The following is a 17,765-nucleotide window of genomic DNA, read 5'->3' as shown; positions in this document are numbered from 1 at the left end:
TTAGGGACACAATATGTTAATTTCCAAACATACACTCTTAATTTGGTACCTTATGCTATTAATATAATATTAACGCTATTCAAAGTTTCTCCTTTTCCCAGTTACTAATTATTCGATTATACAGAATTTAAGATATCAGTTACAAATAATCATTATGAGACTCAAAATGTTAAAAACCATTTTATAATTTTTTCAAATCAAAAGGAAAACTTTTATTTTATTTAAAAGTACTTGGAATTGCTGTCTAAATTTTTAATCTTAATACATAAGAAATATAGTTGAAATAAAAATTAAATATATCTCAAAATATGAAATTATTGAAGAAAACCTTCAAATTCCTAAAAGGGAATTGAACTTCCTTAAAAATGGAGCAATCATCAGGTAAATGTTACCTCATGACTTTATGAAGATTGTAGTCATCATATATTGCAATTTGCATGTATCATTCGATATTTAAATGTTGCATTCAAAAATATTGAAAGGCTCTTTAAAGAAAATATAATAACGACGAAGAAAATTGGAACACGTTTATTTTGAACGTGTCCACGATACAAAGGGGTGAGGAAATTAGAAATAAGCTAGAGGCATGAAAGAAATCTAGAAAGTTTGAGTAAACTAGCCGGTAGTAGAGAAGGAGAGAGAAGGTCGTAATAGAAGAGGGAAGAAGATACAGAGAGCGTCGGAGAGTGTGCGCGTGATCTTTTGGAAGGAGTAGCGGTGGCAGCTGTGTCGCTGCGAGCCGTCAGAATCGGTCGGTTCTACAGAGGCAAGTATAACCTATATCCGAAACACCGCGGCGCTATTACGTTCTCCGTGCCTCCTCCCCGGCGGGTGGCGGCCGCACCTCCTCCTTCTCGCCGATTTTAATCTCGTTAGCAGACACGTGCGCGCCCCCGCGCCTACAGACCACTATACGACGACCTACGGTGTCGGGGCTTCGCCAATCTGGTTTGGTCTAACAGGATTCTCGAGCGACCGAGGGTTGATAAAAGGCTGCGTACCGAGCGGGCGCGGCGCGAATCGCAGGAGGAGTTGCTCCGTTCAAGGTGTGGGCGCTCGTGCAGCAGCGGCAATAACAGCAGACGACCTCGTCATCGTCTTCTATTCTGTCGTCCCCGGTTCGTTGTTTCCGTCTACGTTGCTTCGCAATCGTGTTCGTCGTTTGGCATACGTTCTCCGCGCATAGGCTGCGTATGTGTGCACACGGTGCATATTCAGTGTGAATCTATCTCGCTGCGTGTACGGTACAGAAAGAGTAGCCCAGAGTGAGAGAGCGAAAGGCGCGTGAGAGAGAGAAAGAAAGAGAGAGAGCGAGTAAGAAGGGAAACCGAAAGAAAGAAGGAAAGACAGAGATCGAGAGAGAAAGCAGAGAAGGAGAAAGATATACAGAGAGGGGGTGAAAAAGAAAGAGAGCTAAGGAGAGACAGAGAGCAAACGAAAGAGAAGGAGATAGAGCACCGGTGGGTTACCACACCCAACCGCGCCGGGGACCGAGTGAACAAGTGAACGAGCCGTACGAGAGCTCTCTCGCGAGTAGTACGCGGGTACAGCGAGGGACCCAGGGACCGACGATCGAGATTCGACAGGGTACAGTCGGAACTCTTTAGATCTCGATCTAACGGACCTCGCTCTCGCGAAATTCCTCTCTCACCGGAATCGTCGAAATCACGCCGCGACGAAAAGGCTAAACGTGTACGCGCGTGTCCCCCCCGCTTCCTCGGCATCTCTCGCGAGTGCGTTTCACGTTTCGTCGCAAAAACGTGTGTGTGTGCATAAAGAAGGTTAAAGGTAAACGGATAATAAGTGTGAAACAGAAGCGAAGGATCGAGGGAAGCGACGAGGAAAGAGAGAAAAAAAAAACCGAGGCGTAAAGAAGCCGACACATAGAGAGAGAGAGGATAGGAGAAGAGACAAGCTACCGGCCGAGGTTGGTGCGTGTGCGTACATGTGTTGATGTGTCGCTGGCGTCGTCGAGCCCTGCCAGGAGTGCTCTGTCGCCGCGTGTGCCGAAGTTGTTGAGAATACGGAGATCCCGGAGCTGCATCCGTTAAGTTTACGCTCGCGTTTACGTCGTCGCCGTCGTCGTCGTCTTTGTGGACAAGTGTCGGTGGTGAACCGTGCTAGTGGCGGTAGTGGTGGTGGTGCGAACGATTGAGAATTTCGTTGGTTCCGCCAGGACGAGAGGAAAGGAAACACGAGAAGAAAGCCACGAGGACGGCGACGAGACGTCGTCGCTCGTTCGCGGTAGCAAGGTAATATCGGCCCGACGACGATACCGAGCCGTCGAGCCCACTGCTGTCTACGACAAACCTCGCCGCTCGGCAATCACTCGTCACTACCGCAAATCGCTCGTTCCCTCTCTCCCCTCCTCCCTCCCTCTCCCTCCCCCTCTCCCTCTTCCTTCTCCTCCTCCTCTTCCTCTTCATCCTTCTTTTCCACCTCTTTCTACTCATTTTTCTCCTCTCTTCCTCCTCCGTCCGTCAAGGATCCTGCCGTCCTGAGCCATGGCGTGCTGCCTGTCGGAAGAGGCGAAGGAGCAGAAACGAATCAATCAGGAGATCGAGCGGCAACTACGAAAGGACAAACGAGATGCCAGGCGGGAACTCAAATTACTACTTTTGGGTAAGTTTCATCGTTTACGACTATCGATAATCGTCGCGTTCGAGTTCTCGTTTCGATCATTACGCCGTGCGATTTTCACTCGTATCGAATAATCTATTATACGAGTTTCTCGACGTCGTTTCATTCACTCGGCTCGCGAATGTGCCTGGTCTCCATTTGTACGTTGCCTAAGACCGATCGGAGTGCACGAGTGTAGTTGACCCAGTCTAGCCGGCGTGCGCTTGACAGCTCTTAACCATACTCGCTACACGATACATACTCTGTTTCAAGCCGGTCAACTACATACATATGTATACATACGCATTTCCGATTTAATTTCGACGAACCGGGTGTTAAAAATTACACGATCCTCCGGTTTTCAGAGTTTCTCGCTTCTCGCAAGTTTTTTAGGTTATCTCGACACGTTCGATACCGGTGAGGTAATATAACCTCGCGCGAAAGGCGGGTGATTTAAACGGCTCTTCTAACGTCGAAAGAGCGAGCGTCGATTTTGAATGTTTTAATTTGTAATTTTATCGAGTTTACGTTGCTGCCATTTCTGTGTTGCTCACGCAAAGATTTCTCAAGCTCGACGGCACATAACGACACGGCGAACGTTTTTAGAAAATTGCTAAGATATTAAAAGCCGTTTTATTATTATCGCTGCTTTGTGGCCTGCCGATTGAGCGGATCGATTTTCCTCTACGAGACGTTATCGCCGTTATATGGTTTTTATAACGTTCGCTTCGTGCCGTGGAAATCTTGTAAAGTTTGTAACGCGTAGCAAGGAAAATCCGTTCAAAGTTGAAAATTCATTGTGTGTCTCTGCACGTCGATAATCCACGCTATCAGCAAGTAAATGGTTCGAACGATAGACGGCAGAGTCGATTCTAAAATTAGTACAGTTATCGAAAGGTTCATGCTGATCTTACGTGTACCCGTCTACGTATATATCTTATCCATCTACGTATTTTTCTACACTTTTTCATTGCGTCCCTAATGGAACGCCTTCCTAGAGAAGTCCGCCATTTTTTCTATTTATTTACACGCGTGACGTGTGATAAGGTGGCAATGACCCTAAGGGTGAATTTTCAGAGACGCGACAGGAATTTCATATTTACAGAAAATTACATATTTCCTTTTTATAACTCATAAAAATCACATAAAAGCATAATTTAACAAAAGACAATTTACAATTTATTTAATTATTTGAAGAATTCTTTTATAATTTTTAGAAATAATAGTTCTCTATATAGTGCCCCCCTTCCTCAGTTCCTGAAACTGGTTGCTCTGCATTAATAACCCCTTATTAATAAAATAAACAATATCAAAATTTTGTAATTATACATTGCTCATTTTGTAATTGTAAGATTGTTTTAATGGAATGACTGAGGATCCATATGATAAAAATGATATAAAATACTGTCATATTTAAATCATTTTTATTTAGAAGAATTAGGAATAGTATTTTATATTCTGTATCTCTATCTTGTCCCTGACGTACGCAGAGGAGATAAGAGCAAGCAATTCCTGGAACACCTACCTGCCCCGATAGTGGTCGCGATAAGGTCCCAATCTCCGATCATTAAGCAGGCATTACTGTATTACGAAATAAAGAATTTGATATTACAAAATCATGTTATAGTTATATAGGATATAGAAAATTGCATAAAATTTGATGTGATGCTTAAACGTGTAGGCAAAATGGTAACATGAATGAAAGACACAATAAACATAGGTAAATGTACTAAATTATATGGCTTAATTAGAGAAAAAAGGTTCTTCATTAACGCACAAAAATACCTGAGTAAAATTTTAATAATTTTGAGGTTACGCGTTCAGTCCTTCAGTTGCGGTCATCTCTGCTGGGAGTTGTACAATTCGTTATAAAAACGAATAAACACTATATTGGAGACTGTTCGTTTTGAATATTAGCGTAGATATGTAATTAATACAATTCTAAACGGTGCACAGCAAAATTTTAAAGAAATAAATAGAATTAGTCAATACTCTTTCTTTAGAAATTGTAACAGGATTATGTCATTCAATTGAGTTGAGAAACTGTCGTTCATCCTCTGCATTCTCCCTATTGCTATTTAATTAGTGTTCCTTTTTTAACTTTAACAAATTATTTCACAAATTAAAATTATTTAACCCAATGGCTCTGAAGCAGTGGTATCCATATTACTTGCACTGGTACAGTGGCGAGCATAGATGCCTTCTTTTGGACTAAAAATAGAGGTTAGAATACTAATGCTTAAAATATTACAGCTTAACATATTTGTTTTTAATTGCACGTAAGTTAGACTGGAACTTGGTAACGGTTTGTTAAAATAGGCTTTAAGTGTCAAAACAGGGGAAGAGATATAAAAGAAGGATCTTTGCACGCAACTGTACGTAAATAATTTGTACAATATGCAGTGTAACAATTTTATTATCCAGTATTATATGTACATATTTCTCGGATAAGTTTCCGAATGGCCCCACCAAAATTGAGAACTCAGGTTCGGTATATAACCTAAATTGACTACCAGAAACTGATTAAAATTGGTTTCAGAGCTGGATGTCTTATGGTTTTTGAGATATCGTGGTAAGAAATTTTTGTAAATTTTGGGACTACGTATGCGCTATTCGATACTGAGCATGCGCTATTTAATACTGCGCATGCGCTATTCGATACTGCGCATACACCGAACCTAACCTAATCTAACGTAACCTAATCTTACCACAATGTCTCGAAAACGATAAGACATTCAGCTCTGAAACCAACTTTAATCGGTTTCTTGAAGTCAATTTAGGTTATATACCGAACCTGAGTTCTCAATTTTGGTAGGGCCCCATTCGGAAACACAGCCTATTTCTCATATCAATTGGTACAACATATTTATATGAAGTAGGATCTTTTTTTAAAAAAGAAATATAAAACAAAATTTTTATTGGAACTAAATGCACGTTTAAAATGAACTCTTGAACAGCAGAGTCTCAAACTTACAAATTATATACAATGGTATTAACCTAAAAATAAATGTATTATTTGTAAACGGAAGAGTTTCATATATTGGTAAAATAATTTTTAAGTAAAAGAGTTTCGTTATTGGTACAATAATTTTTAAAGGAACAGTATAAAATTTAGAAAAATTAAAATAATATGAAGTACAAAACTAAATTAAAATTGGCACTCTCTTCATGGTTCGCTGTACGAGGGTTGAGTAAAGTAGAATTAAATACACAGAAACTGGTTTTCATTAAAAAAGCACAAATATTACATTGAATTATCATCCTTTTTTTAAATACAATTATTTTATTACAAACAAAAATATATGATAATAGTGTAATTAAGCGTATTATCTCTTAATTTTCTACGTATAGGAATTTTAATATTTTTGATACTTTCCTTGGTAGTACTAACATTTTTTAATTTTGCTTTTAAGGTACATTTATGAAAAGGTTGAGAACCGCTGATTTAAATAATGATAATTTTTTTTACCTGAAAAAACAAATTTTTATTGTCCCACGTTAAAAAACTAAATGAATAAAATTGCTGAATGCGAGGGTAACTAATTTATCACCTTTACAATATAAATTAAATACCTAATAATTACTGCATAATGTAGTAAAAGATCACACTTTTGAATCGCAAGGGGGAAAGAATTCATATACAGTAGAATTCCAATAATTTGGCATACTCGGAATTTTGGCAATGTCACACTAATGAACTTCCACTTTAATTTGGTAAAAATGAGGAAATTATTAAAAAGAAATTTTTATCAGTACGATTTGCTAGCAGAATTAAAATAAATACATAAAAATAATTTAATTTTATTAATCTATTTTCATAGTCTAATTACTATGATACAATAGAACATAAAGCTGTTAAATTATTATAAATAATGTTAAGGCTGTATTTAAAAAAAAATCATTCCAGAGAATATATAAAGAAAAAGAAAAAAAAAATAACCTTCACAGGGGATAGTAGTGGTGGGGACAAAGCGCGCCCACGTATTGGACGCCGGATTATCGGAACTCTACTGTACGTCAGAGCAGCGTGAAATAATCATCAGAGAGACATCATTGATCGCGTGTAAAAATTAGCCACGCGTTCAAGCGACTCTGTTTAACATAATGTGTAATAGAATCGGTAACACGATCCACGGCTGCTTTCAGATCCCTTTGTCGCCGTACATTTTTGCGCGAAACTCGCCTTGTTGTGCGCATTGTTTCCTACAGACTTTCACGTCTTTGTGACTGCGTTGTGATTCACGCGATACATATTCACGATACGAAACCCGAGCTAAGCGGTTTTTCTTTTTTTTTTTTCACTTCGCAAACTTCTCGTCTCCGTTGGGATGAACTTTGATGGTCCGTTCATCGTGCACACACGATAGATTCATGTTTGGCGAGTAAACAAAACTTTATCTAATTCCACGTTTCTTCATGATAATGATTTAGAGTAGTTGGTCAGTCATCGACACGAGATTCGCTATCGCTTCGAGCCGTGACTTTCTATTCTTTGGCATGAAGTATGTAAGTAGTTATGACGAGAAAAGAATGAAGGAAGCAACGAGTCAAAGTGTCCCCGGAAGGTGAATTTTCTGATTTCGTAATAGGGCGTTGATTTAACCCTTTGATTGTTATGGAATATTTATAAATATTCGATTAATGTTTTCCTTTTGGTTATGGTTGACATCTTTTCATTATAATATATGCTAGCAGGATGAAAGAATATTAAGTAAATTAAAAAAAAGATACATAGTAATATTGTACGAATGCTATGATCGCTAAATAAGTATGACGTTTTGCTTTCATAGTACATTACCAAGCTCGGTAAGCTCCCCAAGGAGAATGACAATGTGAGGGAGGTGGCCTCAAATATATGGAAGCCTGTGGCCCTATCACGTGCGTGTAAACGTTTGCGCGGGACAATTTGAATTGATATTTATGTTATTCATATTTTACAGTTATATACTGAATTATATAATGTTCAAAATATTAAAATATTTTTGATATAGTATAAATTACTATAATATATTATGTTAGTATAGATATATTTATTTTTCAACCTCACAACCATGATAAAGGACTTTTTTCAGAGTGCTTATAAAAACTATATTACAATTATCTAATATTATATAGCACGGTATATAATATAGGTTATCTATAGATATCTAGAAAACATATAACTACGTAATTCAATACAATTATTATCACATATTATATTATACATATTAATAATTTAATTTAATTTAATATCGCATAAATTATATTAAAATATTTTTCTTTATTTTTTATAGTATTTAATCATTAAAAATTATAGTATTGTTTTTCTAAATTACTCTTATTATTAACCCATTACATTATAAGGTTAACTCTGACTTGACAAAACTATTTTTCCCTAGATTTCTTAAGCCACGCCCCAGTTGTGACACTTCATATAATAAAGGAAAATTAAATTACAGTTAACTGAGAGCAAAATAAGAAAATATAACTTCAAGGTCTAATATTGTCTTTAAAATTAAAATTTTGAATGTTCCTATATCCCCTATAACGCCATATTCCCTAGGGAAGCCTACTTTGCTCAGTACTGTACAATGCCACTATCGTTAAGAGTTGAATTATCTAATTCAATATTCAAATATAAATAAAAATAATTTTGTGTATAATATTCTATTTACAGTGACAGTAAAATAACGTAAAAAACTGCAGATGAAAAATTACATCTATGAAAATCATGTTTTACAGCCTTTCTCGTAAACTGAAATTCTGAATAAGATAGTCGGATACCCCTAGGTGGTAGTGTACGAGTTCATTGTTTCCAAAGAGTGAATCGCTATTTTTCCTGTGCCGATGAACTTGGAAGTCGTCGAGCGGACACGCTAGATTCGATCGATTCGATTTCAATGACTCGAATTCCAGCTTACTATACATTTCCGAAGCTGACTGACTACGCGTTCGATTACTTAACACGTTGCACGAATATTGCAGGAAGAAACGGGACTTACTATTATACAACTGCTAAATAATTTGATAATACTTTACCATTTGGTCGGTATCTCCGACTTTTTTTCAAACTTTAATATAAAATGATAAAATGTCGCATAATTAATTCTATATCAAAACTATACCCAAACCTAACCTAATTTATAGATTTACTATAGTATCATAGTTTCCGAACCTATAGTATCATCATCATGTAACGATGATTTAGAAAAATTAATAAGAGAGGATTTGTTTTTGCTATAGAAACCGGATTAACAATTTGCAAAATTATAATGAATTCCGGAGTTTGGAATTTTCTAAACCGTCATCATCGAATGATGAAAATTCATTAAATCATTGTCATGAAATATTATTAAATAATTATCATTAAAAATCATTAAATTATCATAATGAAAAGTCATTGAATCATCATCATTAAAAACTATTAAATCATGAAAAATTATTGAATTATTATCGTAAAAAATCATTGAATGATTATCATCAAAAATTATCAAACCATTATCATTAGAAATCATTAAATCATCATAAAAAGTGATTAAACCATTATCATGAAAAGTCATTAGATCATCATATGATGATGATGAAAAATCATTAAATCATCATCAGATAATGACGATTTATAAAATCTTTGTTTTTGCAATAGCAATTGGATAAAAATTTTACAAAATTATCGTAAATCCCAAACTTTAAAATTTTTTGACATAATAAATGGAAGGCTTATAATGAAGCCCCCTGAAAAGTAGGCCCTGGGGCTGTAGCCCCCCTCAGACCTTTCTTAATCCATCGCTGATTAAACGTCATCGAAATCGTTTTAGAAGAGGAACTAGGGATTGGTTTCGAAGGTGCAACGCGCACGCGAAGAATCCCTATATGGTGACAGTATTACGGTAATACTGGTTCGACGAAGGTTAAGAACTTAATCGTTGCACGATGAATAGAATTATGGGAGAATGTGACCGAGAAAATTATTCCTTGCTCGGCCAGGCTACTCACGTTCCCGTGGCCGGAAGAACAGAGTCCGAGTTAATGCCTGAAACTTATTTCTGCACTTACTCTAAACCGCGAGACTAGAAATACAAACGATCGTAAGAAAAACCGACCGACATTCCGATCCGCTAAGTAATATGCTTTGTTTACGGAAACCGTCCAACGTTCCACGCTACTTTCCGTCAAAGACGTTTTCGTGCATTACATACCACATCCGAAATTTGGACGACTTCATCGTGCTTACCTTACGAATCATCAAACATCTATTTATTTCATTTTCACGCAGCCTGGAAATTTTTTTATCGACAGTCATTGATTTTTTCCAGAACGTTTTGGTAAAATTGAACTAAAATTGTAACAATAATTTCATAGTATAATAAAAGTTATACTAATAACTTTAGAACAATTAATTATAGACATTAGACTAATTAGGTAGGGGTCAAGGTAAATCTATCCCCTCCCCCAAGAAAAAAATATGAAATATAATTTCATGATATAATAAAATTATACTAATAATTTTATAATAATTAATTATAAACATTAGACTAATTAGATAGATGTTATGGTAGATCTACCCCCTTCCTCAAGAAAAAAATATGAAATATAATTTCATAATATAATAAAAGTTATACTAATAACTTTAGAATAATTAATTATAGACATTAGACTAATTAGGTAGGGGTCAAGGTAAATCTGCCCCCTCCCCAAGAAAATAGTATGAAACGTCTAATATAAGATAATGAAATTTTATCCTGTCACTCTGATAGTAGTGTATTTCGTGGAATTTTTTATTGCAATTTTAATCCTTAATGTACCGTGTGAGGTCACTTTGCAACCATGTTTTTTATGCCTTCAGTAACTTAAAATGCATTTATTATCAGTCCTGATAAATTAAAACAGATTTTAAAAAATGAATTAAAATAATTTTTGGAAGAAAATTAATATACATAGAATGGTTATTATTGTGAAAATTAGCATGATTTTTGTACTTTATATCTTGGTATGTTAAGGGTGAATCAATTAATACCCCAAATTGAATATTTGAAACATTTTATTGTCTTTTATGGGTCAAATTTTTGTTCACCTATTATAATACTACAATAGACTCTCGTTATATTGCCACGTGAGTTTACATAGATTTTCAATTATATTATCACCCATAGTTTATTAAAACAATACACTTCTATCTACCCTCTCCCCTAATTGAGAAGTTGGAAGCTTAAAAAATTGTTCATTTCTACACTCCCGTCCGTGGCAATATAACGAGAGCCTACTGCATGCATAAAATACGTATGTTCTGTTTTCTGCATCGCTGCTGATGCCAATCTGCACAAACTGTAATGTGCATCATGAAACCAAAGAATGCATGCATTGCAACATATTTCATTGTGTTTAGTATACATATAGACTGCTTTAGCTCGTCTTTTATCAGGATTTTGTCTTTAGGCTCATCCTGACAAAAGACAGACTGTATACATACAGACTATCTGCAAACTGTTATTTTATATATACAATGAGCAAATTTTAGTTTTATTGAAATGATGTTAATGTTATCAGCTATAACCCTTGAACAATTAATGAATGGGTTAATTAAGATCCAAACTTCGAAAACATGTACAAGGATATTAACTTAAAATTAAGTGTATAATTTTTAAGGGAACAGTGTAAAATTTAGAAAATGAAATTAACATATTATCCACCAGCCATAAATAAAATACATATGCACTACCACCTTATAATTAATAGTAATTAAAGATTACAGGGTTTCAATTCCCTCTTAATTGAAGTATATCTGGCTTTCATTATTCCACTGAATTATATGACTATTTGTAATAATCAAAAGGTTATTTGATTTTTCTTCAACAACCGATACTGTCAAAAAGCTTATTAATAGTCTTTCGGTAGATAAAGTGTTATATGATATACAAAATTATATTAAAATTGGGGCTCTCTCCATGGTCCGCCGTCCAAGAGTTGGGGGCGGACGTCTTTTATGAACTATTTAACTGGAATATAATTATTTTCTTCTTATTTATTTAACAAAACAATTAGAAATAAAGAATAAAAAAAAGTAAAATAAAAAAATTCGAAATGAAAACATCGGTACCAAAAAATTTCTCACCGCATACCAAATTTTATATACAAAAATCTACAAGTACAGTTTCTGGCAGAGTAACCGTAACGAAAGAATGAAAAAAAAACATAAATGAATTTCATTAATATTTGAGAAAAATCATTCAAATTTTTCCGTCTTACTTTTCGCACTCTTTTCTTTTACTTTCGAAAATATGTTTTAGATATTGAAATTAATCAGGATTTATAATGATTAACACTGTACTGCAGAGTAGCGAACATACATGTATCATCATTTGAGTATTTTCAAAATATTGTATCACAATGCTGTATGAATCATTTCAATTCCTCCTGTGAATAAGAGCATTACGTGTCAGACTTCTTTATCGCATTGTTAAAGCGATAGTGAAGAGTTATTCTAATTTAAAAATGGCTAATATGTATCTGATGCATACCAATCTTTTATGTAGTCTGCTCATTCCCCAAATATGAATCCTTTAAATTTCTACTCATGAGGACACTTGAAATTCGGTGTAGATAATAGCCTACTAGAAGTTACGCCCCCATTTGTAAAAAATTCATAAAATGTGGCAATTGTTCTGAATTGTGCTAGATTGTGCCAAATTTTATGAATTTTTACAAGTGGGGGGCCAACTTCTAGTAGACTACATAATATTTATTGAAAATCTTGAAGAACAATGAACCCTCGTTATATTGCCACCTGAGGGATTTGATCTTCATACAGATTTTCAAGCATACTAGTGATACTCTTCCCATCGTCATAACTTATGAAGATGATACGTTTCCATCTTTCTTTCCTTCAATGTGGAAGTTCTTTCCTTCCTTGGAAGTTTGAAAATTTTCGGCAATATAACGAGAGTCTATTTTACTACATTAAAAAATTTAAATAAAATAAGGGGATCAATGATAAGATGCCTACAAGTGTGCTATGAAGTACAAGATAATTAAATAATAATTAAATTATATGACACAACAAACTCGCTATATTTCACAAGGGAGATCCAATGGGACATATGCTTTTTTCATTGTTTTAATTCCTGATGTGGGTTCCACTTATAGTCACTTGCAACCTGGGCTTTCCTAAATTTAGAAACTGACGATTTTCCTCATTTGTCTTTGTTTTTTAGTTATAAGGACTGAAGGATTCACGTTAGGTTAATTCCAGGTTTTCCCAAAATTGGAAGTGGATAGCGGTAGGCTTCTCTTTCTATTTCAGGGGTGACTAACTTCTCCGCCGTGGGCTACACGACCTGTTCTCCCACTTTACCGATTCCCCCACTAGGAAAATTAGTCCCGAATAGAGTAGAGTTGGCAGAGGAGTGTACTGTGCGTTGTAGCTAAGTTGCCGAGCACCTACAAACTGAACCGACAGAGGGGCAAGGGGACTGTGCGTTCGCTCCACCTAATCCCCTCCAGGGGCCCGTAACTTGAGAAGTGAGCGGCCAGATTGCATAGGCGTAAAATTTCCATATTCGTGGAAGGTACATTTAACTATATAAACATGCGATTTTTTCGGGATATTAATGGATTTTTTATAATACTCGTTCTTGACAACAGTTGTTATTATGCAAAATTTATGGAAATTACATTATGGAAAGTGTAAAAACTTTCCTGTTTTCTTAATAATGTAAACCCCGAATCTACCTCTACGCCAATGCATTCAACTCGCCGCTCGCTATCGCTTCATCTCATTCTGTTTCAATGTCTGTCCTTGGCGACGTTCGTCACGTGATAGATTTGCGGATGTAAGGGCCTCAGCCAATAAACATAATACGTGTGATTGGAGGCAGGTCAACGAATTTGATTGGACGGCAACTTTTGCAGCTGCAACGCACAGTACTGTACGCGACTGCTAAGTTGAGACTTCTAAGGAATTGGGTCTGATTGGTCGGAGCTAGATGGGCCAGACTTAGATACGCACACTTATACAGTTGACCCACACGCATTCTCGCTATTCGCTTCCTAGGTTACAACTACTAGTAGAAATGAAGTGTGTCGCGTGACAGAGAAAAAGAAAGGTATACGCATCGACAGAGAAAAAGAACGGTAGGCGCCGCCTCGAGACTCAACTTAGTGGACGCATACAGTACTGTGCGCAGATGAGATGTTGCGGAGGCTAAGGAATGCGGGTACTATTGGGTTATTGTCAATAAAGAGCCTTGTGGGGTTGGGAACCCGCTCTGCCGTTCCGAAGCTTTTCGCTTATACCGGCGGTGTTAAAGGGCGCATAGCGCTAGATTTATCTACCTCCAGCGTCACCTCCATACCAAGGGGCGACGGGCCGGGGCAATTCCGCTCATGGCGAACCAATCATCGTACGGGGGGAAGACACAACAGCAGACTCTTCGACGACGTGTAAGGAGTTTTGCTCTAGGACACATTTACTTTATCAAGCTTACCTGAGTGGTCCCAGCTTAACCCACCAGGCGCTTAACGTCCACAGCCAAAGGAGGAGGGGTTGGCACATGTCACCGCTGGGGCTGTCTGCAAGGCCCCGAACGGCATCATCTTTGTGGCCCGCAGGTACTATTCATCAGAGGTTTCTAGTCACGCCTAATGCACACGCATTCTAGACCGTCGCGCGTTATTGGTCGAAACGCTCACACATACTAAGCCCGCCGTTTGCATACCGCAAAGTCAAGTGGTGTGGGTGCGTGACGACGTTGGGACTAGGCAGGACAGACCGAGGAGTCCCTCCTTAGCCTCCGCAACATCTCATCTGTGCACAGTACCCTGTTCACAAGTCCCATAAGAATAACGCAATCTGATTGGTAGCGCCCCACCTCAGCTCACGCGTACTTTCGGTCATGACGTATGATTGGTCGAAGCGGTCACATCTACTATTTAGATTCGTGTAAAACTATGGGGTTAGCCGATGTGTGCGTAGCACCTCCTCTTGCCCTTGTACCGTCCCGCGAGACTTCTTGTGATAGGTGCACAGTACTGTCCGTTGCTGGTAAGTTGCCGTCCAATCAAATTCGTTGACCTGCCTCCAGTCACACGTATTATGTTTATTAGCCGAGGCCCTTACATCCACAAATCTATCGCTCGACGAACGTCGCTAAGGACAGAAATTGAAACAGAATGAGATGAAGCGATAGCGAGCGACGATTCGGACGCATTGACGTAGACGTAGACGTAGACGTAGACGTAGATTTAGGGTTTACATTATTAAGAAAACAGCAGAGTTTTTACATTTTCCATAATGTAATTTCCATAAATTTTGCATAATAACAACTGTTGTCAAGAACGAGTATTATAAAAAATCCATTATTATCCCAAAAAAATCGCATGTTTATATAGTTAAATATATCTTCCACGAATATGGAAATTTTACGCCTATGCAATCTGGCCGCTCACTTCTCAAGTTACGGGTTCCTGGAGGGGATTAGGTGGAAAGAACGCACAGTCCCCTTGCCCCTCTGTCGGATTAGTTTGTTGGTGCTCGGCAACTTACCAGCAACGAACAGTACTCCCCACTGATCACAAGTCCCATGAGAATAACGCAATCTGATTGGTCGCGCCCCACCTCAGCTCACGCCTACTTTCGGTCCTGACGTATGATTGGTCGAAGCGGTACCTCCTCTTGTCCCTGTACCATCTAGCGCGACTTCTTGTGATTAGTGCACAGTACATACTCAGGATCGGCATTAGAGTGTCGGTCACCCAGGGCGAAATCCCACCCCCTCGATAATAGCATATGCATATAATAATTTTCTAGCGCGAAGATGGTGCATTTTTTATTACACGTTTTTAAAAATTATATTTGAGGTGCGCTTGGGTATTCATCCCCCTGGGTGGGGTAGTTCATCCTCGCTCTCCCCCAAAGCTGGTACTGTATATGTATACTTAACCCTTCCTTACATTGCGTCGCAAATATGCTACATAAAATAATACGGTATGAAGTTCTTCCATATTTTGTTAAACATAAACTGCACATTTTATTATCAATAGATTCATCAAAAATGTTTCTTATTTTTTGTAATGACAATTTTTTAATAATGTTGCAGATTTGTAATATTATATAATTTTTTTAGAATAACTGAGGTATTGTTTTTTCCTTATTATTATCACTTGTTATGATTCAAAAATTTACATTTTCTCAAAATTAAAAATTCATGCAACAAAGGGTTAAATAGTGACTATCAAATGTAAGATGGTACTACTGATTTGAAATTAATATTCAGTTTCTTTTTAGATACATCGTGTATGTTAGAAAGATTTGAATTGCAGTGAGAAAATGATAAATATTTTTGCTTTTCACTAATAGATTTTTCTACATATGTCTCGTTAGTATATTATTAAAAGTACATTAAGATAGATTAGTAATTGATAACATTAATTTCGCAGTTAATCACCCAATCGAATCTGTTAACTTCAAAAAGAAATGAAATACAATTTCAGTGCAAACGTTTTCCAAGAGTATAATATAAAATAATTTTAGAGAAAGAAATAATTTTAATATAATATATTTATGTATGGATTAAAAATGAAAAACAATGTTTAAAATAGGTAAATAATTTAAATGGTAACCTTTTTTAACAATATTAAATAATAAATCAAGTTTATACGAGTAAACAAATTATTCAGTTTCATGCCATACATTTTTTACCATGAGTCCCTTGTGATTTCATATTTTTTAATAAAGCATTTAAATCACTTGCTATATCGCCGCTCCAGAAAAACAATGACTCAACCACAAAACTGCAAATTTTGAGTTAAATGCGTCATTGCCTTTAGGAGCACTTAATTCTTCCAATATAACAATGGCATGATTATAAAAGGATGCTTGGAATGTCAGTGTTAAATTTTAGGAGAAGAAAGGATTAAAATATTCTTTTCTGAATTTCACCCAGCTCTAGCAATATAATTTTGATAAAAATTAGATTTAATCTATAATTTATGGAGTATTAACAGTATTTCTGGAACTTTATGATATTTTTTTGCAAACATAAACCATTTTAATTATAGATGATAATTTTTAAGGATAAATATTTTTCTGTTTTAATTTCTTTCTTATTTTTCCTTCTGCATGTTTTATATTCGTTTCTGGATACAATTAGAATCCAGTTACTTGAACAGTATATTCGTTAATTCGTTCTACTCATCTCTATAGGGAGCATTAGAGTAACTAGGATTTTATTTTAGGGTTCACTAGGGTTTTAAAAAATGAAAAAATTTTAACATTGGAGTTTTGCAATTTTAGAACTTCGAAAATTTGACATTTTTGAATGTTGATAATCTGAAATATGTATTGAAATTCTGAAATTTTGAAATTGTTGAGTTTTGGTAATCTGAAATATGTATTGGAATTCTGAAGTTCTGAAACTTTGAACTAGTAAAATTTTAGAACGATGGGGAACCAGTCCACCTTGAGGTGGGGCCCGAGTCCCTACGAAATTAAAAAATTTTAATATTGGTGTTTCCTAATTTTGGAATCCTGGAATTTCAAAATTTATAAATATTGAAATATTTGAGATTTGGTAATCTGGAATCTTGAAAATCTGAAATTTTGAAATGGTAAAATTTTAGAACAATCAGGGGGCTAGACCACATTTTAGGGAAAGGGCTCCTATCTAGTTACATCAATGATAGTGAGCTTTCGATTGTTTCAATTCCGACGTAAATGGAGAGTCTTAGACGATAAATGTAGTTTCTCCAAAAATAAAAGGTATCCCTTATGAATAATTAATCACCATAAGTCTCCAAAAATAGCACCCTAACGATTATAATTTAAAATCACTTTTCTAATCTGACTTTAATGCGATTCAAATTAATAGAAAATACTCTCGTTAATAGAAACGATTATGAGAAAGAATGTTTATTTACATATTAGTATTACGAAAAAAAGAACTAATTTTTAGGTTTTTGCATTACAACTTGAATGTTTTTTCAAAATCCTGTGTTTTCACTGTAATATTGATAAATGAATTTTGTAAATAATTTATTTATTATTAATTTTAATATTTTGATAGAAAATCTTGAAAACATTGCATCATTATGATTTTACACTTACATTATATTAAATAAACAATTTTTCAGATTTTTACACTAAAATCCTAATTTGAGGTTTATATATTCAAAAA

General features: G+C 35.9%; 1 protein-coding gene across 10 annotated transcripts in view; it reads left to right on the top strand.

Moving 5' to 3' along the window:
• Positions 1–475: 475 nt before the first annotated feature.
• The window catches only part of Galphaq (G protein alpha q subunit), a 57,099-nt gene continuing 39,809 nt past the window's right edge, over positions 476–17,765 (top strand). For 2 of the 10 annotated variants that reach the window (XM_034334780.2, XM_034334788.2), the window contains exon 1: positions 482–2,622. In XM_034334780.2, the coding sequence (XP_034190671.1) occupies positions 2,505–2,622 (118 nt within the window). In that variant the 5' untranslated portion in view covers positions 482–2,504. Of the gene's footprint in view, positions 2,623–17,765 lie in introns of all 10 variants that reach the window. The other 8 variants (XM_034334784.2, XM_034334787.2, XM_034334782.2 and 5 more) reach the window with 7 other exon arrangements.

This window comes from Osmia lignaria, chromosome 8 (genome assembly GCF_051020975.1).
Source record: "Osmia lignaria lignaria isolate PbOS001 chromosome 8, iyOsmLign1, whole genome shotgun sequence".
Taxonomy (NCBI): Eukaryota; Metazoa; Arthropoda; class Insecta; order Hymenoptera; family Megachilidae; genus Osmia; species Osmia lignaria.
Note: the sequence above shows the minus strand (reverse complement) of the source record. Positions and strands in the feature narration are given on the sequence as shown.